Genomic DNA, 22312 nt, shown 5'->3' on the forward strand with positions numbered 1-22312 from the left:
AATCGGACGGCGCCGCACCGCTCGCGAATGCGCAGTGGGTGCCCGGCCGTGAAGCCGTAAGCTGTCACTGCCGGATGCCCACAGTAAGAAAGAAGACGCCGGCCGGCGAGGGGGGGCGAGGAGCGGAGCCCCGGCCGGCGCGTCGCTGGAGCCGTGGAGCAGGTAAGTGTCTGTTTATTAAAAGCCAGCAGCTATGCTTTTTGTAGCTGCTGACTTTTAATAAACTCAAAAAATGGGTGGAAAACCCCTTTAACGACAAGTCACCGGAACCCACACAGGGTTCTCGCATCGCACAGTGTGAACCGGCACTTAAATATTTACACATATTTGTATATGGGAATTTTTTTTTTTTAGAAATATTTACAATCTTTACATAAAACATTTATCCCAAAAGGAAAAAAACATTTTGCTGTCACTGCTTACAAAATGTGAGCTGAAGTTTGGCTTCAGGTTGTTAGTGTATACACTGTATACAGTCCCCCCCCCCCCCCAAACTGACATTGCTGCTGTCTGCTGTGCCTCCTGTTCTCCTTCATCCAGAATGGGGGGTGCTTTAATACAGGAGATATGTTATGCCGCATACACATGATCGTAAATTCCGACAAGAAAAGTCCAATGTGAGCTTTAGAATAGAAATTCCGACCGCGTGTAGGCTCTATCGGAATTTTCGCCAGCAAAAATTTGAGAGCTGGGTGTCAAATTTTACGACGGAAAAAAATTCCAATCGGAAGGTCTGTAGCAATACCGACGCGCAAAATTCCGACGCATGCTCGGAAACAATTTGACGCACGCTCGGAACCATTGAACTTCATGTTCTCGGCTCGTCGTAGTGTTTTACGTCACCGCGTTCTTGACGGTCGAAAGTTCAGAGAACTTTTGTGTGACCCGTGTGTATGCAAGCCAAGCTTGAGCGGAATTCCGTCAGAAAAAACATCCAAGGTTTTTCCAACCGAAAATCCGATGGTGTGTACGCCGCGTTACAGGTCAGATCGGCAGGTGAAAAACGGAGTGACATTTTTTTTTTTAAATAATGGGCAAAAGTCGAACTTGTGATTCCCTTTATTCCTAATAGCACCTCGAAGCGCCAGCAGAGACGCATGTTTTTGTGTGATGCAAGGTTCCTGGAGCTTCTTCGGTGGGTAGTGTGCAGGGGGCACCACATCCTAAATATGGTAAATGAAACGCCATACAATTGCATGGACTACACATACACAATCCTAAAAATTCTACATTTATTGATTGATACCTTTAAAAAAAAAAAAAATTATATAAACTACTAAACAATTTAATATTCCTATTCTATGTAAGGTTGAAAATCTACAAAACACACACATCAGGGCAAAACGGCAACATCGTTAATGTTTTTTTGGGGGGGTTTTCGGTGACGTTTACCAGCAAATATCTTTGGATTTGGTGGACTGCTTTTCCATGGTAGACCAATGGGCATGTGAGCATCAGAACTGGACCATAGAGCAATAGAAGGCCTTGGTAGACCATGGTAGACCTGACCTCACCACATAGTAGACCATGGTAGACCCGACCCCACCACATGGTATATCATGGTAGACCCAACCCCACCACATGGTACACCATGGTAGACCCGACCCCACCACATGGTAGACCCAACCTGATTCCACCACACAATAGATTATGGTAGACCTAACCTTACCACGTGGTAGACCCGACCCCACCACGTGGTATCTCATGGTAGACCCAAACCCACCATGTGGTAGACCATGGTAGACCCGACCCCATCACATGGTAGACCCAACCTGCTCCACCACACCACCATGGTAGGTCGGATCCCACCACATGTTAGACCATGGTAGACCCGACCCCACCACATGGTAGACCATGGCAGATCCGACCCTATCCAGCTTGGTAAATCCAACCCCACCACATGGTAGACCCAAACCCACCACATGGTATACCCGACCCCACCACATGGTAGACCTGACCCCACCACAGGGTAGACAATGGTAGACCTGACCCCACCACATGGTAGACCATGGCAGACCCGACCCCATCACATGATAGCCTATGGTAGACCCGACCCCACCACATAGTTAACCTGACCCCACCACAGGGTAGACAATTGTAGACCTGACCCCACCGCATGTTAGACCCGAACACACCACATGGTAGACCATGGCAGACCGAACCCCATGCCACTTGTTAGACCTGACCCCACCACATGGTAGACCGCGGTAAACCCAACCCCACCACATGGTAGACTATTGTAGACCTGTCCCCACCACATGGTAGACCCGACCCCACCACAGGGTAGACAATGGTGGACCTGACCCCACCGCATGTTAGACCGTGGCAGACCCAAACACACCACATGGTAGACCATGGCAGACCGAACCCCATGCCACTTGTTAGACCTGACCCCACCACATGGTAGACCGCGGTAACCCCACCACATGGTAGACTATTGTAGACCTGTCCCCACCACATGGTAGACCCGACCCCACCACAGGGTAGACAATGGAAGACCTGACCCCATCATGTGGTAGACCATGTGGTGGTGTCGGGTCACTATGCTCTTTGAGATTGGCCTAAAAAGATAAAACTCTGAGGTGCCAACCCAACAGGAATTTCTAAACTCCCTGTCTCCCAGTTATGCCCCTGCGTTGTCACCCTGTTCACCTGCCACCTTGTGGAGACTGCAAGTGCCTGTGCCTTCACACACTGTGCCACTAGGGGGCGTGTGTACAGGAAATGGCTGAATGATGAAAAAAGGATGAACATTGTGTTTTATGGGGAAAAAAAAGATCATTATTTATACACTGCGTATTATATGTCACCCCGCGGGGAAGACATCTACTGTACATCAGAGAACGAGGAATAATTCACACATCAATTCTGATTTCATGAAGTTCTCTTTATCTTCAGGGGTCCCGGGCTGTAATTTTATTCTTAAAAGTGTCCTGAAAAGTTCAAACAAAAAACAATTCACATTAAATAAAAACTCCAATATACAATAATAAATCATTATAGAGGGGATTATGACATCACCTGACTGTGGATAGAGGAACGAAGGTGAAAGAAACCATTAAAGAAAGAAGAGGAACTGAACAGAAGCTGTGCCCAAAAATCAGGGAGACACAGAGACAAGGACTAGTCACTGGTATTGTATGTGGTCTGCCTGCAGCAGAGGGACAAGGACTAGTCACTGGTACTGTCTGTGGTCTGCCTGCAGCAGAGGGACAAGGACTAGTCACCTGTATTGCCTGTGGTCTCCCTGCAGAATAGGGCAAAGGACTATTCACCAGTATTGCCTGTGGTCTCCCTGCAGCAGAGGACAAAGGACTATTCACCAGTATTGCCTGTGGTCTCCCTGCAGAATAGGGCAAAGGACTAGTCACCTGTATTGCCTGTGGTCTCCCTGCAGCAAAGAACAAAGGACTAGTCACCTGTATTGCCTGTGGTCTCCCTGCAGAATAGGGCAAAGGACTAGTCACCTGTATTGCCTGTGGTCTCCCTGCAGCAGAGGACAAAGGACTATTCACCAGTATTGCCTGTGGTCTCCCTGCAGAATAGGGCAAAGGACTAGTCACCTGTATTGCCTGTGGTCTCCCTGCAGAATAGGGCAAAGGACTAGTCACCTGTATTGTCTGTGGTCTCCCTGCAGCAGAGGACAAAGGACTATTCACCAGTATTGCCTGTGGTCTCCCTGCAGAATAGGGCAAAGGACTAGTCACCTGTATTGCCTGTGGTCTCCCTGCAGCAAAGAACAAAGGACTAGTCACCTGTATTGCCTGTGGTCTCCCTGCAGAATAGGGCAAAGGACTAGTCACCTGTATTGTCTGAGATCTCCCTGCAGCAGAGGACAAAGGACTAGTCACCTGTATTGTCTGTGGTCTCCCTGCAGCAGAGGACAAAGGACTAGTCACTGGTATTGCCTGTGGTCTCCCTGCAGCAGAGGACAAAGGACTAGTCACCTGTATTGTCTGTGATCTCCTTGCAGCAGAGGACAAAGGACCAGTCACCAGTATTGTCTGTGATCTCCCTGCAGCAGAGGACAAAGGACCAGTCACCAGTATTGTCTGTGGTCTCCCTGCAGCAGAGGACAAAGGACTAGTCACCAGTATTGTCTGTGGTCTCCCTGCAGCAGAGGACAAAGGACCAGTCACCAGTATTGTCTGGTCTCCCTGCAGCTGATCTTGTACCCATTACTGAGTGATCATGTCTTGTTCTGTCATATTCTATATTCATAATTACAGAGGGCTAGATTCACGTAGGGGGACGCAAGTTTGTGCAGGCGTAGCGTATCCTATTTACGCTACGCCTCCGCAACTTAGACGGGCAGGTGCAGTATTCACAAAGCACTTGCTCCGTAAGTTGCGGCGGCGTAGCGTAAATCTGCTGGCGTAAGCGCGGCGAATTCAAATTGTCAAGAGGTGGGCGTGTTTTATGCAAATAAAACATGACCCCACGTAAATGACGTTTCTCACGAATGGCGCATGCGCCGGCCGTGAACGTATCCCAGTGCGCATGCTCCTAATCACATCGCAAATAGTCAATGCTTTCGACGGGAACGTAATTTACGCAAAGCCCTATTCGCGAACGACTTACGCAAACAACGAAAAAAGTTTTTAAAATTCAACGCTATCCCGACGTCCATACTTAACATTGGCTACGCCTCATATAGCAGGAGTAACGTTACGCCAAAAAAAGCCTAACGCAAACGATGTAAAAAAATCCAGCTCATTTGCATATTCTACGCTGAAATCGACGGCAGCGCCACCTAGCGGCCAGCGTCAGAATGCACCCTAAGATACAACGGCGTAAGAGACTTATGCCAGTCGTATCTTAGTCTAATTTCGGCGTATCTTGCTTTCTGAATACAGAAAGAAGATACGCCGGCGCAGATTTGAATTTACGCGGCGTATCAATAGATACGCCGGCGTAAATTCTTTCTGAATCCAGCCCATAGTTTATAAGGCTGGAAAAGACACAAGTCCATCCAATCCAACCTCTATGTGTGAGTTTACATATCATATCAATGTGACAGCCAGGCAGCTTGCATTTCCAGAAGAGGAGGTCCACCATACATGAGTATATATGACATGCAGAATATCAGTCAGATAGCTGATGATATGTATAGGACACTTACACACATAAGTCGATCCCGCCTTACGTCCTCGGCGGTTACCTGAGAATAGAAGGAAAAAAATTACCTTTCAGCTAACAGAAGTCTTAAAGTTTCAGTTTTGGTCAAATTGTTATAACACAAATTTATTACACTTGTTACTTTGTAGTTTAGATGTCATTAAGCATCTTGGGCAAAAAATTTAAAATGAAATTGTTCCATTATCTGTCATTAACAATTAAAAGCACTTTCACTGCTGTCCCCTGCAGTACCTCTTTTCCGCCACAAGATGTCCTCAGTTTTCTGAATTGAACGATGCTCAGTGTGTGCCTCATCCTGGAAGGCTGAGGGCATTACAGTGAGTGCGGGCCCATCCCCTGCATTCACTGGGGTAGATTCAGGTACCTTTGCGCAGTTTTTACGGAGGTGCAGGGCCCTGCGCCCCCGCAAATTTTCTGCGCTACCCGCGATTCACGGAGCAGTAGCTCCGTAAATTGCGTGGGCGCTCCGGCAAAATGCCCGGCGTAAGCGCGCGCAATTTAAATGTTCCCGTAGGGGGCGGGAATCATTTAAATTAGGCGCGTTCCCGCGCCGATCGTAGAGCGCATGCTCCGTCGGGAAACTTTCCCGACGTGCATTGCGGCAAATGACATCGCAAGGACGTAATTTGCTTCAAAGTGAACGTGAATGGCGTCCAGCGCCATTCACGAATCACTTACGCAAACTACGTAAACTTGAAATTTCGCGACGCGGGAACGACGGGTATACGTAACATTGGCTGCCCCTGCTAATAGCAGGGGCAGCCTTACGCGAAAACCGCCGTACGGAAACGACGTAAACTGCGTACGCAGGGCTCGCGTAACGTTGTGAATCGGCGTTAGTATGCAATTTGCATACTATACGCTGAGCACAACGGGAACGGGAAGCATCTGTGAGGAGTTTACTCACAAAGGGGCAGATTCACAGAGAATTGCGTTACGCTGCGGCGGCGTAACGTATCCCATTTACGTTACACCGCTGCAAGTTTACAGCGTAAGTGCCTGATTCACAAAGCACTTACCTGTAAACTTGCGGCGGCGTAGCGTAAATCCGCCCGGCGCAAGCCCGCCTAATTCAAATGGGGCGGGGACCATTTAAATTAGGCGCGTTCCCGCGCCGAACGTACTGCGCATGCTCCGTCCCTAAAATTTCCCGACGTGCATTGCGCTAAATGACGTCGCAAGAACGTCATTGGTTTCGACGTTAACGTAAATGGCGTCCAGCGCCATTTACGGACGACTTACGCGAACGACGTGAAATTTAAAAATTCGACGCGGGAACGACGGCCATACTTAACATTGGTTAGACCACCTTGTGGGCATGCTTAGTTTTACACGACGCATCTCTACGGAAACAACGTAAATTTGTTCGTGAATCGGCGTAACTAGTCATTTGCATATTCTACGCCGACCGCAATGGAATCGCCACCTAGCGGCCGGCCTAGAATTGCAGCCTAAGATCCGACGGTGTAACACAGTTACACCTGTCGGATCTTAGGCATATCTATGCGTAACCTGATTCTATGAATCAGCCGCATAGATACGACAATCGTATCTCAGAGATACGACGGCGTATCAGGAGATACGCCGTCGTATCTCTTTTGTGAATCTGGCCCTAAGAGTTCAGGTAAAAAAAAGGAGAGATACCCCATTGGCCGATGGCACCCCCTCCCCCCAGGCTCTGGCCCGGTCCCGCCTAATGGTCTTCTCTCCTTTTTTTACGTTTCCAGGTTCTCTCTTTATACTTACAGAAATGTGTTAAGAAGACGAGTAGAAGCAGAATGAGCAAAATGGGGCCACAGACGCTGATGATGATGGCATTCAGGTCCTGCACTGGTTGGGACACAGACGTCAGGATATGCGTGAATGAAATCAGGAATTTGGGTGCGGCGTCCCATTCTTCCTTATCAGACTTTTTTCTGTCCCCAGGTTTGTCCTCACTGTCTGGGTTATCACCTGTATGTGGAATAGACAAAATGACTCAATATACACACCATATGCATCAATCAGTTATATATTCTACTGGAGCGCGAAGATCTGCAGCGTAAACTTGAGCATTGCATATACCGGGCAAAGAAACAGGCACACTTAACGGCCAACTCCAGCCAAAATATATCATGCCTACTCCCAATAAAAAGCCATGTCTGCTGCTCTGTTCACCCAATAGAGTGCAGGGAAATACCTGACGATCCAATGTATTGAGGAGCCTGTAACTCTCTCCTCTTCTCTCCCCTCACAATACAGCGTTGGATGCCTGAGCAGCCAATCACCTGCTGTTATATAGGGGCGATCTCCTAAATCTGTAAACGCTCCAACAAGATTGACTTGGTGCCTACACAGAACCTCTTTATCCCTTAATTGCAGGGGGTGGACAGATTGCGGTAGGGAGTTCCAGAGGATGGGAGAAGCTCTGGGGAAGTCCTAAAAGCGAGTATTGGAGGAAGGATGCTTGCGTGATATTTTGAGACGGGACTGATGATGCAACTCAGAGCAGAGAGTTGTGTATGGCCTTGTAAGGTGTTGGTATATTGAATTTCATTTGTTGAGTGAGCAGAAGCCAATTGAGGGATTGGCAGAGATGAGTGGTGGACACTGAGCGGAGGCCAGTGGAGAGATTAGCAGAGAGTGGAGAAGGATGCTAAGCAGGGGGCCAGTGGAGGGATTGGCAGAGAGGGGGGGAGGACCCTGAGAAGGGGGCCAGTGGAGGGATTGGCAGAAAGAGGTGGGGAACACTGAGCAGAGGCCAGTGGAGGGATTGGCAGAGAGAAGTGGAGGACACTGAGTGGAGGGATTGGCAGAGAGGAGTGGAGGACACTATGGGGAGACCAGTGAAGGGATTGGCAGAGAGGGGTGTAGGACACCCAGTGGAGGCCAGTGGAGAGATTGGCAGAGAGGAGTGAATGACACTGAGCGGAGGCCAGTGGAGGGATTGACAGAGAGGGGTGGAGGACACTCAGTGGAGACCAGTGGATGGATTGGGAGAGGGGGGTGGAGGACACTGAGTGGAGACCAGTGGAGGGATTGGCAGAGGGGGGTGGAGGACACTGAGTGGAGACCAGTGGAGGGATTGTCAGAGAGGGGTGGAGGACACTCAGTGGAGACCAGTGGAGAGATTGGCAGAGAGGAGTGGAGGACACTATGTGGAGGCCAGTGGAGGAATTGGCAGAGAGGAGTGAATGACACTGAGCGGAGGCCAGTGGAGGGATTGTCAGAGAGGGGTGGAGGACACTGAGTGGAGACCAGTGGAGGGATTGGCAAAGAGGAGTGGAAGACACTGAGCGGAGGCCAGTGGAGGGATTGGCAGAGAGGAGTAGTGGATACCGAGCGGTTGGTAAGGTGGATGAAACTAGACGAAGCATCCAGGAGCAGATAGGCTGTGTAGATGAAGGCCAGTGAGGGGGAAGGAGCAATAGTTGACTGGGGTGAGTTTTATTGTAGAGGTCGTCTATTGCAGACTAGAGAACGCTCGGAGTGGGGAAGGATTCCACAGGTAATTACAGGTTGGGAGGATTGGAGATCGAAGAAGGGAAAAACGTAAAACCGGTGAGGTTATTATTCCTCGCCTCCACTTTTTACAGCTCAGCATCCAAACTCCATCATTGTTTCGGCAAGTCTAGAAGGACTGTTCTCCTCACCTTCAATTTTCAGAGGTCCACTTGTCTCCTCCTCTCCGGACAGAGTTCTTGCCCTGCAGTAGATCTTGCTCGGTCCCGGAGTTATGTCAAACTGGAATGTGGCGGCTTTCCTCCCGTGGACTGTCATGTTTTTCACTATTCTGTCCCCCTGGATGAGCTCGTAGTTGATGACCTCAGGTCCACTTTCGGAGAAGCAGGTGATCTGGAAACCATTGCCTATTTCTACTCTTACATTTGGCACAGATATAGACTCTGCGGATAGAAGAGAGAAATGGTCATAATTATCCTCAGGGTTGCTTTCCGGGGATCCCGCCCCACCTCCACCACAAACAGTTTTCTTCTTCAGTTGAAGTTCCTGTTGTCACCGAAGGTGCAAACAAATACAGGAACTTGTGAGAACTTAGAAGCTGGTGACACCAGAAGCTCATCTGAAAAAGCAACCCACTACTGGATCAGACCTGGTCTCCTCCACAAGAAAACATGTGGTGGGTGAGTTGCTCTCCAAGGGTCCCATAACATTTCATGATCTAAAAACACAAATCAGTTCTTATATAACTATGGGACGTGGCTATGTGGTGATGTCACCTAGAGACCCCACCCCCTTGTGATGTCATGGACCCATCATGCCTGGGGTGGTGACGTAAAAAAAGGGACGGTTCTTCGGGTGATGTCACCGCATGGCCACGCCCCATGGATATAATAGAACTGTCAGACACCGGAGCTACCAGAATGGCGGGAGCCTTCGTCGGGGAAGAGTGGTTTTTTTTATCGAGTTGGCGGCAACGGCCATTATCATTGACTTCAGGGCTACCATGGGGTACATTATTAATTTTTAATAAAGGACTTGTCAACAACTGCCTCCACTTTTTTTTTACACTGCACAGGCTTTTTTTTTGGGTGAATGTGCCATGTTCCCCAGTCCAGGGTAGGGTGACCACATGTCCTGGATTGCCCGGGACAGTCCCGCATTTTGCAGGTCTGTCCCAGGCACATTCATTCCAGGACAATACAGTGTCCTGTATTGTCCTGTATTGCCGGAATGAAACTGACACAGCCACCCCCCGGGCCAATCTGATGCCTCCAAAAAAGGCCACCACATCACCGCTTTGTTCACTGACAGTACTTGTCCTGGCCGGGAATGCCTGGAGGAGCACAATCCTGCCATCTGCTTGTGATTGGAGAAATCATAAATCCCGCCTCTTGTGTCCAATCACTGTGCTGTGATTCCTTACAGCACAAGCTGATTTTTGGGAAGGGAGGGTGTCCCTGAATGGTAGTTTTAATATATGGTCACCCTAGTCCAGGGGCGTAGATAAGGGTTGGGTCAGGGGGGTCCAAACCTCCCCCCAAGAGTGTCAGTCAGTGTCACAGCACCACCCGCCTCCTTCACATTGCTGACAGACAGGGCCCTGGCCGGGACTGGATCAAAATACATTTGTCCCTGGCATAAAACTACAGTTTGGTACTTGGGAGGTCGGTATGATGTCAGGGGGATGGAGGCACGTATGATGATTTTCAGCTACCCATTAGCTGAGATTCCCATTCTCATTTACATAGGGGGGGCGGGGTCTGGGGGTCCCCTTTCTTAAAGGGGGTTTCCAGATTCCGATAAGCCCCCTGCTCGCAGACCCCCACAACCACAGCCCAGGGTTGCGGGGAAGAGGCCCTTGTCCCCATCAACATGGGTGACCGACACAAGTTAAGGGCCAGTTAAGACGACTCTCAGGGGACCATTGATTTTTACATGTCATGCGACATGGGCTCTCAAAGGCGCACCAGTGTTGCCCGAGCCTTAGGCGGAGATTTACTTACTGGTTATGTGTGCTGCGTTCGTCTTTTCAGGGACGGATTGGTGCTCCTTCTTTGTGGTGACAGTTGCGTGTATTCCGGTGGGGTGATGCTCTGTGGCTAACGTTGAATGTTCCACTGAAAAACATAGAAATATACGGCGCTCATAGGCGTGTGCACAGGGTGTGCCAGGTGTTCCAGTTTAGAAGTCGGGGGGGGGGGGGGTTCAGGGGGGTGGGGGACTGCTTGCTCGCCCCCCTTTTCCTGGCCAGCCAGGCTGCATGCTTGGATAAGGGGGTCTGTTATGGATCTTGGGGGGACCCCACACCGTTTTTTTCCCCAATACATTTTGCATTGCTAACATTGCCTCTGAGCACAAGTCGCATGTCACAAGTCGGATCAGTTAAGATGCTGATCCGACTTGAATGCGACTTCCATATAATTCAATGGGCTGAAATCGGACGCAAGTCGGACCAAAGTAGTGCAGGAACCTTTTCAACAGTCGGACCGACACAAGTTAAGGGCCAGTTAAGACGACTCTCATAGGGGGCCATTGATTTTTACATGTCATGTGACACGTGCTCTCAAAGTCGGAGCGATTGTCGCACCCGTGTGACCCGAGCCTTAGGTGGAGATTTACTTACTGGTTATGGGTACCCTGTGCATCTTTTCAAGGACCAATTCGAACTTCTTCTTGGTGGCAGTTGAGTGACTTCCGGTGGAGTGATGCTCATTGACTGACGTTGAATGGCGCACTAAAGAACAAAGTCTATGACTGTTATACATAGAAATATACGGCGCTCATCCGCCAATCCTAATAAAGGACACAACAAAACTATACTGGTGTCTCATGGGGAGGAAAACAATCAATAAAAGAAAAAAAAACGATCGATACAAACTGATATCTTTCATATGGAGCGATACTCATATAGTAAAAAAACACTTCTGGCTAGACATGTGCGGCTTGTTTCGTTCCGAATAAATATTCGGACACATTTTTCCTTATTCTGAGATTTGGATATATATCCGAATACTCAAATTTATTAAAAAATTCAAATCGAAATTTTACATCAAACTCCAGTCAAATTCTAACTGTAAACTAGACATGTGCACTGCAGAAAAATTGGTTTTCGTTTCATTCGTTTTATTTTAATTTTTTCGGGTTATTCGTTATGATCTCTATTCGTAAATGGCCTGGTATGGATTGTGGGGGGAGGGGACCCCCACGCCCTTTTTCTTTTTACATTTTGGTGTGGGGTTCCCCTTAATATCCATATCAGACCCAAAGGGCCTGGTATAGATTGGGATTGGGGGGGACCCCACGCTGCTTTTATTTTCATGGTGTTCCCCTAACAACCATGCCAGATCCGAAGGGCCCAGTATGAATTGGGGGTGACCCCTACGCCATTTCTTTTTACATTTTGGCGTGGGGTTCCCATTAATATGCATACCAGACCCGACGGGCCTGGTATGGATTGGGGGGGCATGCTGTTTTGCATTTATTTTTCAAGGGGCTCACCTTAACATCCATACCAGACACGATGGGCCTGGTATGGATTGGGGGCCCCACGCCGGTTTCTTTTTTAATTTTGACGTGGGGTTCCCCTTAATATCCATACTAGACCTGAAGGGCTCAGTATGAATTGGGGGTGATCCCTATGCCATTTCTTTTTACTTTTTGGGGTGGGGCTCCCCTTAATATCCATACCAGACCCAAAGGGCCTGGTATGGATTGGGATTTGGGGGGACCCCACGCTGTTTTTTTTTATTTTCATGGTGTTCCCCTAATATCCATGCCAGATTCGAAGGGCCCAGTATGAATTGGGGGTGACCCCCACGCCGTTTTATTTTTTCATTTTAGCGTGGGGTTCCCCTAATATTCATACCAGACCCAAAGGGCCTGGTATGAATTGGGGGAGGACCCCACACTGTTTTTATTTTTTTCATGGGGTTCCCCTTAATATGCATACCAGACCACCCATCAGTGCCCATCAGACCCAAAGGGCCTCGTATGGATTTGGGGGGCCCCACGCCATTTTCGTGGATGGATTGGATTTGGGGGGAGGGGTCCCCCAGGCTGTTTTTTTTTTTTTTTTTACATTTTGGCGTGGGGTTCCCTTTAATATCCATATCAGGCTGAAGGGCCCAGTATGGATTGGGGGGGAACCCTACGCCATCTTCTTTTTACATTTTGTCGAGAAGTTCCTCTTAATATGCATAATAGACCCGACAGGCATGGTATGGATTGGGGGGGGGGGGGGCACGCTGTTTTAATTTTTTTTCAAGGGGTTCTCCTTAACATCCATACCAGACACGATGGGCCTGGTATGGATTGGGGGGGACCCCATGCTGTTTTAAAAAATAAAATAAAAAAGGACCCCCACGCCATTTTTTTTTTACATTTTGGTGTGGGGTCCCCCTAATATCCATGCCAGACCCGAAGGGCCTGGTGTGGATCAGGGGGGACCCCCAGGCCATTTTTTTTTACATTTTGGCGTGAAGTTCTCCTTAATATGCATACCAGACCCGACGGACTTGGTATAGATTGGGGGGAGACCCGAAGAGCCTGGTATGAATTAGGGGGGGAACGCAGTTTTAAAAAAAAATCATGGGGTTCCCCTTAACATCCATAACAGACCCGAAGGGCCCCGTATGGATTGGGGTGGGGTGGGGGACCCCCACTCTCTTTTCTTTTCTAGACTTTTGTATTGTCGGCATTATTTTGTTTACATTCATCCATCAGTGGGGAAACCCGCTGACAGCTGACGAGTCATCGGTTGCTAAGGACGCGGCGGCCGGCTTCCCAACCTGCTCCTTAACAACCAGCTATTTCTTCACACAGAATTCGTATCGTTCCGAAAATTTGGAATTCGTGTAGAAAATTAATAAAATGAAACAAAACTATAAAGTAATTCTGAAACGAATTCGAATTAACAAAATTAGTAAAATAACGAATCGATCTGAAAACAAGTAAAGCGAATTTTTCCGTTCTGCACCTGTCTAGTTGTCGTGTAAAAACTTCCCTTTTCTCCTTCCCTTACCGAGTACATAAATTCAACCAATCTACAGATGAGATAGAAATCGTTTATTTCCAGGTCAGTGTCGCCCCCTTTAGGAAGGTCTGTGACCCTTCAGAAGTCTCTCTTACCTGTATGGAAGAAAGTCTCCAGGACTGTAGTTCTGTGCCCAGGACTCACTTCCTTATGCATGTCTGTATGGTGGTCAGTTTGACTGACTGTGATCATTTCTGAAAGTAAGAAGAAAACAAATGTTATTTTATTTTTTTATTTTTTACAATATCATTTAAAAAAAAAAAAAAAAAAATTTAGGTGCCCCATTGCAGAAGCTTTGGTGAAATATAAAGGGTCTAAACAGACCCCTGATGTCTCACTTTTGAGACTGAGAAAGGGATTGCGAACAAAGCTTTTCTCCACTGGAGAGTGGACAGTCAAGGAATGGAAAGTGCTCTGTAGACATGTGTGATTCGTTTAGTTCCGAATTCATTTTTTAACGAATTTTGACAAATTACCGTATTTATCGGCGTATAACGCACACTTTTTTCCCCTTAAAATCAGGGGGAAATCGTGGGTGCGCGTTATACGCTGATCCCCGCTGTCTCCGAGCGCCGCCGATATAGACCGAGCCGAGCCGAGTGTACTGCGCACTAGGCTAGGCTTGGCCACACTCGGCTCTGCCCGCAGGACAGCGAGAGAAGCCAAGAGAAGCCAAGAGGAGCTCGGCTCCGCCCGCAGGACCGCAAGAAAAGCCGAGAGAAGCCGAGAGGAGCTGAGAGGAGCCGAACACACAGGAAATCCGGCTCTGTACAGCTCGGCTGATGCGCCAAACTCAAAAATACAATGCTGTAACCTTGGGCAAGATGGACACCTTCAAAGCCGCAGACGGACGCCGGGCAAGACAGCAGACGGACACCAACAAGGCTGCACCGACCTCCAAAGCCGCAGATGGACACCCACAAGGCTGGATGGACTCTGCAAGGCCGCAGACGGACGCCGGACAAGGCCGCCGATGGACGCCGGGCAAGACAGCAGACGGACACCGACAAGCATTCAAAATGTACATTTTTTTTCCTTAAACTTCCCCTCTAAGCTTGGGGTGCGCGTTATACGCCGGCGCGCGGTATACGCCGATAAATACGGTAGTATATTAGAGAATGAAATAGAATAGAAAATAAAGAAATAGAATATAATTTTTTTTCTATTCTATTTCTTTTCTATTCTATTTTATTGTGTTTGGAAATTTAAAAAAAATGGTTCGAATTCGAAAAGTATTTAAAAGCGATTAAAACTCGAATTTTTTTCGGTGTTTCGAATTCGTTTAAATTCGGTACTATTTTAATTTGAAAACTCGGATACATCCGAATTTCAGAAAAACTAAAATTCGGAACGAAACGACCCGCACATGTCTACTATTAAAAAAAAAACATCCCCCCCCCCCCCCAATCCCATGTCGTCCTTTCAGGAACGTCTATGACCCATCAGAAGTCTCTCTTACCTGTAGGGACGGCAGAACTTCCCAGGACTTTAGAAATAGCTGGAATGTGCGTAGAAGTCGCGTCCGTATGTCTGTGTGTGAGAGCTTCTGAAAGTAAGAAGAGAAGAATGAGAAGACCCAATTGGTGGAAGTTTTTTCAACGTTTTTCAGCTATAAGCTGTTTCTTTTGCTTTTTGTTTTTTACAAAACGACTCCAACAAAAGCTTATGCTTCAAAAACGCAGATAAATGCCAAAAAGCTGTTTTTTTACAGTTGAAAAAACTCCTCTTATTAGTTCTGAGTAGTTATTTTTTTCAGCCTGAAAACACCCCTTCCAAAAAAATTGCTGATAACAGCCTATGTGTGCATGGACACAAAGGATAACAGGCTGGAGAGTTTACTGGCTGCAGAAAAAAAAATCAAAAAACACCTGAAACCTAAAAAAACTGCCGCTGTAAAAACGTCCAGTGTGCATAAGACCTAAAACTACAAACAATGTAACATAAAATACTAAACAAAGGGGATCTAAAGCTACAGACAGTGTAAGGCCCCTTTCAGACGGACGGATAGAATGGTGCTTTTAGCTGCGGATTTTCTATTTTTCTACCGCAGCTAAAAGCACACAATGTTTGCCTATGGCCCCATTCACACACAGCGTTTACGCACGATTACGTTACATGCGGTTTGGTGCGAATAGAAAAAATAGAATTGAATGCGTCCAGGTGCGATGTAGCGCAGCTATATGCACATAACCGCAGGTAATCGCAGTCTTTTTTGTCAACTGCGGATAGCAGCGTTTTAGAATTCAAGGGACCCAAACAAAAACAAAAAAATAAAAATGGTTGCTATGGAAATGAATACCGCAGCTAAACGCAGCCGCAGTTAAACGCACGTAAACGCATGTAATCGCAATGTGCAAATGCAGCTAATCGCAGTGCCTGGAGCCTTGAATTTCACAAAACATTTGTAGTGCTTTTAACTGCGGCAAAACAGCCGTCCGTCTGAAAGGGGCCTTACATATAAGAGGACACAAAGGGGATCTAAAATGATAAACAATGTAACATAAGATAGTACACAAAGCAAAGAATATCTAAAATGATAAAAAATGTAGTATAAAAAATAAAAAAATAGTACACAAAGAGGATCTAAAAATGATAAACAATGTAACATAAAATAGTACACAAAGAAGATCTAAGCTCTAAAAAATGTATCATAACATAGAAATAGTACAAATAAAGATCCAAAATGATAAACAATGTAACATAAAACAATACACAAAGGTTCTAAAATAACAAATAATGTAACATAAAATAGTACACAAAGAAGATCTAAAATGATAAACAATGTAAGATGAATTAGTAAACAAAGGGAATCTAAAGCTATAAACAATGTAACATAAAATAGTGCACAAAGAGGATATAAAATAATAAATAATGTAACAGAAAATAGTACACAAAGAAGATCTAAGCTCTAAAATTTTTTTTTACATTAAATAGTACAAAAAAATAATAATTTAAATTTATAAACAATGTAACAGAAAATAGTACACAAAGAGGATCGAAAATGATAAAAAAATTAACATTAAATAGTACACAAAGAAGATCTAAAATAATAAACAGTGGGCCAGATTCAGAGAAGAAGTACGCCGGTGTATGTACTTTCAAATTACCCGCGTCGTATCTTTAGTTTGAATCCTGAAACCAAGATACGACGGCTTCTGGCTTCGATCCGACAGGCGTACGGCTTTGTACGCCTTCGGATCGTAGGTGTAATACTTCGGCGCCCGCTGGGTGGAGTTTGCGTCGTTTTCCGCGTCGGGTATGCTAATTAGCTGTTTACGGCGATTCACGAAGGTACGCGCGGCCGTCGCATTCTCTTACGTCGTCGCTAGTCGGCTTTTCCCGGCGTATAGTTAAAGCTGCTATTCTGTGGCGTATAGATAGGCGTGCCATGTTAAAGTATGGCCGTCGTTCCCGCGTCGAATTTCAATTTTTCTTTTGCGTAAGTCGTCCGTGAATAGGAAAGGACGTAACTCACGTCTACGTTCAAAAAATGACGTCGGTGCGACGTCATTTCGCGCAAAGCGTGGCGGGAAATTTCAAAATGGAGCATGCGCAGTACGTTCAGGCGTGGGAACGCGCCTAATTTAAATGATACACGCCCCATTTGAATTAGGCGGGCTTGCGCCGGACGGATTTACGCTACGCCGCGGCAAGTTTACAGGCAAGTGCTTTGTGAATCAAACTTGCGGCGGTGTAACGTAAATGCGATACGTTACGCCGCCGGAATTCTACATGAATCTGGCCCAATGTAAGTTAAATTAGTAAACAAAAGGAATCTAAAGCTATAAACAATTTAACATAAAATAGTACACAAAGAGGATCTAAAATAATAATTAATGTAACAGAAAATAGTACACGAAGAAGATCTAAGCTCTAAAAAATTTAACATAAAATAGTACAAAAAAAAATAATTTTAAATGATAAACAATGTAACATAAAATAGTACACAAAGAAGATCTAATAATGATAAAAAAATTAACATAAAATAGCACACAAAAAGGATCTAAAATGATAAAAAATTTAACATAAAATAGTACACAAAGAAGATCTAAAATGATAAACAATGTAAGATGAATTAGTAAACAAAGGGAATCTAAAGCTATAAACAATGTAACATAAAATAGTGCACAAAGCTCTAAAAAAAGTTAACATTAAATAGTACAAAAAAAATTATTTAAAATTATAAACAATGTAACATAAAATAGTACACAAAGAGGATCAAAAATGATAAAAAAATTAACATTAAATAGTACACAAAGAGGATCTAAAATAACACATAATGTAACATAAAATAGTACACAAAGAAGATCTAAAATAATAAACAATGTAAGATAAATTAGTAAACAAAAGGAATCTAAAGCTATAAACAATTTAACATAAAATAGTACACAAAGAGAATCTAAAATAATAAATAATGTAACAGAAAAGAGTACACAAAGAAGATCTAAGCTCTAAAAAATTTAACATAAAATAGTACACAAAGAAGATAAAAAATGTAACATAAAATAGTACAAAAAAGGATCAAAAATGATAAAAACATTTAACATAAAATAGTACAAAAAAGGTCTAAAATGATAAACAATCTAACATAAAATAGTACGCAAAGATGATCTAAAATAATACAAAATTGAACATACAATTGTACACAAAGAAGATCTAAGCTGTAAAAAAAATGGAACATAAAATAGTACAAAAAAAAGAACTAAAATGATAAACAATGTAACATAAAATAGTACACAAAGAGGACTGAAAACAACAAACTCTAAGGCCCCATACACACGATAGAATTTATCCGCGAATACGGTCCAGCGGACCGTTTCCGCGGATAAATCCTCTCGAGGATTTCGGCGGATTTTCATGCGATGGAGTGTACACACCATCGCATTGAAATCCGCGCCGAAATCCTCTGGCGATGACGTGTCGCGCCGTCGCCGCGATTATGACGCGGCGACGTGCGCGATGCTGTCATATAAGGAATTCCACGCATGCGTCGAATCATTACGACGCATGCGGGGGATCCCTTCGGATGGATGGATCCGGTGAGTCTGTACAGACCAGCGGATCCATCTGTTGGGATGGACTCCAGCAGATGGATATGTTCTGCATGTCAGCAAATATCCGATCTGCTGGAATCCATCCCAGGGGAGATATATCCGCGGAAACAGATCCGCTGGCGTGTACACACCATAGGATCTATCCGCTGAAACCCATTCGCTGGGATTTATCTGCGGATGGATTCTATCGTGTGTAGGGGGCCTAAAACACTGTATACTTCACAGCACAATATATAAAGGGCCAGTTCACACCACATGCAGTCCAGTGCGTTTTTAATCTGCATCACAAATGCATGGAAAGTAGTTAACATGGATTCCAATCACATAGTTCACACCAGTGCAGCGCCTTCCAGACCACAGAAGTAGAACAGGCTGCATTTTTTCTACGTAAAATGTGGCAAAACACATCAAAAACTTGCTGAAAATGCATTTTTGTCTGCAATTTCTGTTGGTTGTTAGGGGCCGGCACCCGCAGGCATCCTAACAACCAGTGACTCCTCCTCCCTGCTGTCTGCTTCCAGAGAAGGCGTCCCCTGTGTGAGCTTTCCAGCCCGACACTTCAACTCTGACAGGGAGAGGATACAAACCAATCACCATAGGTGTGCGCAGCCTATTCCATTAGGGTGTGCACCCCAAAGCTCAAACACACATTACCACTAACTCACACATGTTCATTCAGAAAGGGAAGGGGCCGGTAAATACATTTACCGACCCCTTCCCCCTCTCATCCTAAAACATCTCCGCAGCAACAGCCGACGGCAGAGGAGCGGAGAAAAGCCGGGAGCACGTTAGGAGGGGAGGGCAGTAGGGGGAATCTGTGCTGCACAGGATGATTAGCGTGTGCCTGGGCACACCTGGCACACCCTGTGCCCACGCCTATGCCAATTACCTAGGATGGATCTACAACAAAGCTGTACTAGGGTTCTGATTGGCAGGCGCCCGCTGGTGATCAATTCTCTTCAGATAGTATATTTTCTTTCTGTAAATGTTTCCGTCTTTCAGGAACGACCTTCACTCTTACCTGTATGGGTGACGCTCTGGGTGACGCTCTGGGGGACGCTCTGGGTGACGGGGCCCTGCAGGGTCCCCGGGTTGACTCCGGCTGTGACGGTCGTGTTGGCCGTGACAGCAACTAAAAGGGGAAAAGTAAGACAACCAATCAGAAACCTTCATTCTTGGTTATAACTTAAACTTGTGCGGGTCGTTTTGTTTCCGAATCGAAATTCTGACACATTTTTTATGATTAAGAAATTCAGATCTATCCTAATTTCCAAATGACAATAGTAACAAATTTAAATCAATCCGAAATAACGAAAACAAAAGTATTCTGAAATTCAAATTTGAATGGAGTCCGAAAACAAGAATAGAATAGAAAACAAAGGAACAGAATAGAAAAGAATAGAAAAAAATAAAATAAAATAGAAGTCAATGTAATTGAATAGAATAAAAAATAGAAATAATACAACCATCTTCCAAAATGTTAATATATATAGAATAGAAAAGAATAGAATAGAAAACAAAATAGAGTAGAATAGGATAGAAGAAAATAAAAAGAAAATAATCATCTTCTAAAATTCAAAAAGTGCCCCATCATTGGTGTCAGTGGGAGGAATAGTGTCCCATCATTGGTGTCAATGGGAGGAATAGTGTCCCATCATTGGTGTCAGTATGAGGAATAGTGCCCCATCATTGGTGTCAGTATGAGGAATAGTGCCTCCTCATTCGTATCAGTGGGAGGAATTGTGTCCTATCATTGGTACCAGTGGGAGGAATAGTGCCCCATCATTGGTGTCAGCGGGAGGAATAGTGTCCCATCATTGGTGTCAGTTGGAAGAATAGTGCCTTGTCATTGGTATCAGTGGGAGGAAGAGTGCCCCATCATTGGTGTCGGTGGGAGGAATAGTGCCCCATCATTGATGTCAGTGGGAGGAATAGTGTCCCATCATTGGTGTCGGTGGGAGGAATAGTGTCCCATCATTGGTGTCAGTGGAAGGAATAGTGTCTCGTCATTGGTATCAGTGGGAGGAATAGTGCCCCATCATTGGTGTCAGTGGGAGGAATAGTGCCCTGTCATTGGCATCAGTGGGAGGAATAGTGCCCCATCATTGGTGTCAGTGGGAGGAATAGTGCCCCATCATTGGCGTCAGTGGGAGGAATAGTGCCCCATCATTGGTGTCAGTGGGAGGAATAGTGTCCCATCATTGGTGTCAGTGGGAGGAATAGTGTCCCATCATTGGTGTCAGTGGGAGGAATAGTGTCCCATCATTGGTGTCAGTGGGAGGAATAGTGCCCCATCATTGGTGTCAGTGGGAGGAATAGTGTCCCATCATTGGTGTCGGTGGGAGGAATAGTGTCCCATCATTGGTGTCAGTGGGAGGAATAGTGCCTCGTCATTGGTGTCAGTGGGAGGAATAGTGTCCCATCATTGGTGTCAGTGGGAAGAATAGTGTCCCATCATTGGTGTCAGTGGGAGGAATAGTGTCCCATCATTGGTGTCAGTGGGAGGAATAGTGTCCCATCATTGGTGTCAGTGGGAGGAATAGTGCCCCATCATTGGTGTCAGCGGGAGGAAAAACTTGGTTGCAGGACATCACATGATGGAAAAGCACTGTGCGATTTCCCGTTGAGTTGCATTTAAATAAATAAGGTGCAGGAAGAGACTTACGGGTGATGTGGGCGAGCAGCAGCAACGAGTACACGGCTCCGGGTGGCGGAGAGCTCTTCACCTTCATCCTGGCTCTGCTCCCTCTGACGCTGTGTCACCCCCAGCACTGCTGGTACCTCCGTCTTCAGATGCTGCGTCACCCTCCCCCCCCGCTAGTGATCCTCCTCCAAACACTCGCCTGTCATGTGCTGAGCTCAGATAAGTCCTATCAGCCCTTCCAGACTCCTCTCCCAACCACTCGCTGACCCCGCCTCTTCTGACACTTCTTGTTTACAAATAGAAATCAGTATTTTTTGCTAGAAAATTAACTTAGAACCCCCAAACATTATAATTTTTTTTTGCAGAGACACTGGAGAATAAAATAGCGGGTGTTGCAATTTTTTGTGTCACATGGTATTTGCGCAGCGGTCTTTCAAACGCAATTTTTGGGGAAAAAATACACTTCACTGAAGAATTAAAAAAAACAAAAAAACTGCATATTGTGAAATAGAATGTGACGCCGCATAAATAGATACCAAACATGCTATGGTTGAAAATTTTGCAAACGCTCGTGGAATGGCGACAAACGTCGGTACTTAAAAATCTCCATTAATGTTTTAACAGTTCCCATATTAGAGTTACAGAGCAGGGGCCAGATCTATTGATACGCCGCGTAATTTCAAAGTTCCCGCGTTGTATCTTTGTTTTGTATCCACAAAACAAGATACGACGGAATGAGGGATCGATCCGACAGGCGTACGTCTTCGTACGCCGTCAGATCGTAGGTGCATTTTTCCGCTGGCCGCTAGGTGGCGTTTCCGTCGAATTCCGCGTCGAGTATGCAAATTAGCTAGATACGGCGATCCACAAACCTACGTCGGGCCGGCGCATTTTTTTACATCGTTAGCGTTCGGCTTTTTCCGGCGTGTGGTTACCCCTGCTATATGAGGCGTATCCTATGTTAAGTATGGCCGTCGTTCCCGCGTCGAGTTTTGAATTTTT

General features: G+C 45.9%; 1 protein-coding gene across 5 annotated transcripts; it reads right to left on the bottom strand.

Moving 5' to 3' along the window:
• Window positions 1-1269: 1269 nt before the first annotated feature.
• On the bottom strand, window positions 1270-21455 carry LOC120919072. Of its 5 annotated transcripts, XR_005744511.1 has the most exons (11): window positions 21332-21453; window positions 19688-19798; window positions 15072-15158; window positions 13708-13806; window positions 11204-11314; window positions 10584-10697; window positions 8772-9023; window positions 6886-7092; window positions 5123-5161; window positions 2500-2933; window positions 1270-2299 (listed from the first exon to the last, which is right to left on the bottom strand). XR_005744511.1 is itself a non-coding variant. In XM_040331046.1 (10 exons), coding segments are annotated over exons 1-10 (1086 nt in total). In that variant the 5' UTR covers window positions 21399-21453; the 3' UTR covers window positions 1270-2931. The 5 variants fall into 5 exon arrangements, 4 of the variants coding, with proteins under 4 accessions (XP_040186980.1, XP_040186979.1, XP_040186982.1 ...); XM_040331046.1 differs by having other exon boundaries at window positions 1270-2933; window positions 15072-15155; XM_040331045.1 differs by having other exon boundaries at window positions 1270-2933.
• Window positions 21456-22312: the final 857 nt, after the last annotated feature.

The sequence above is a fragment of the Rana temporaria genome, chromosome 12 (assembly GCF_905171775.1).
Source record: "Rana temporaria chromosome 12, aRanTem1.1, whole genome shotgun sequence".
Lineage (NCBI taxonomy): Eukaryota > Metazoa > Chordata > Amphibia > Anura > Ranidae > Rana > Rana temporaria.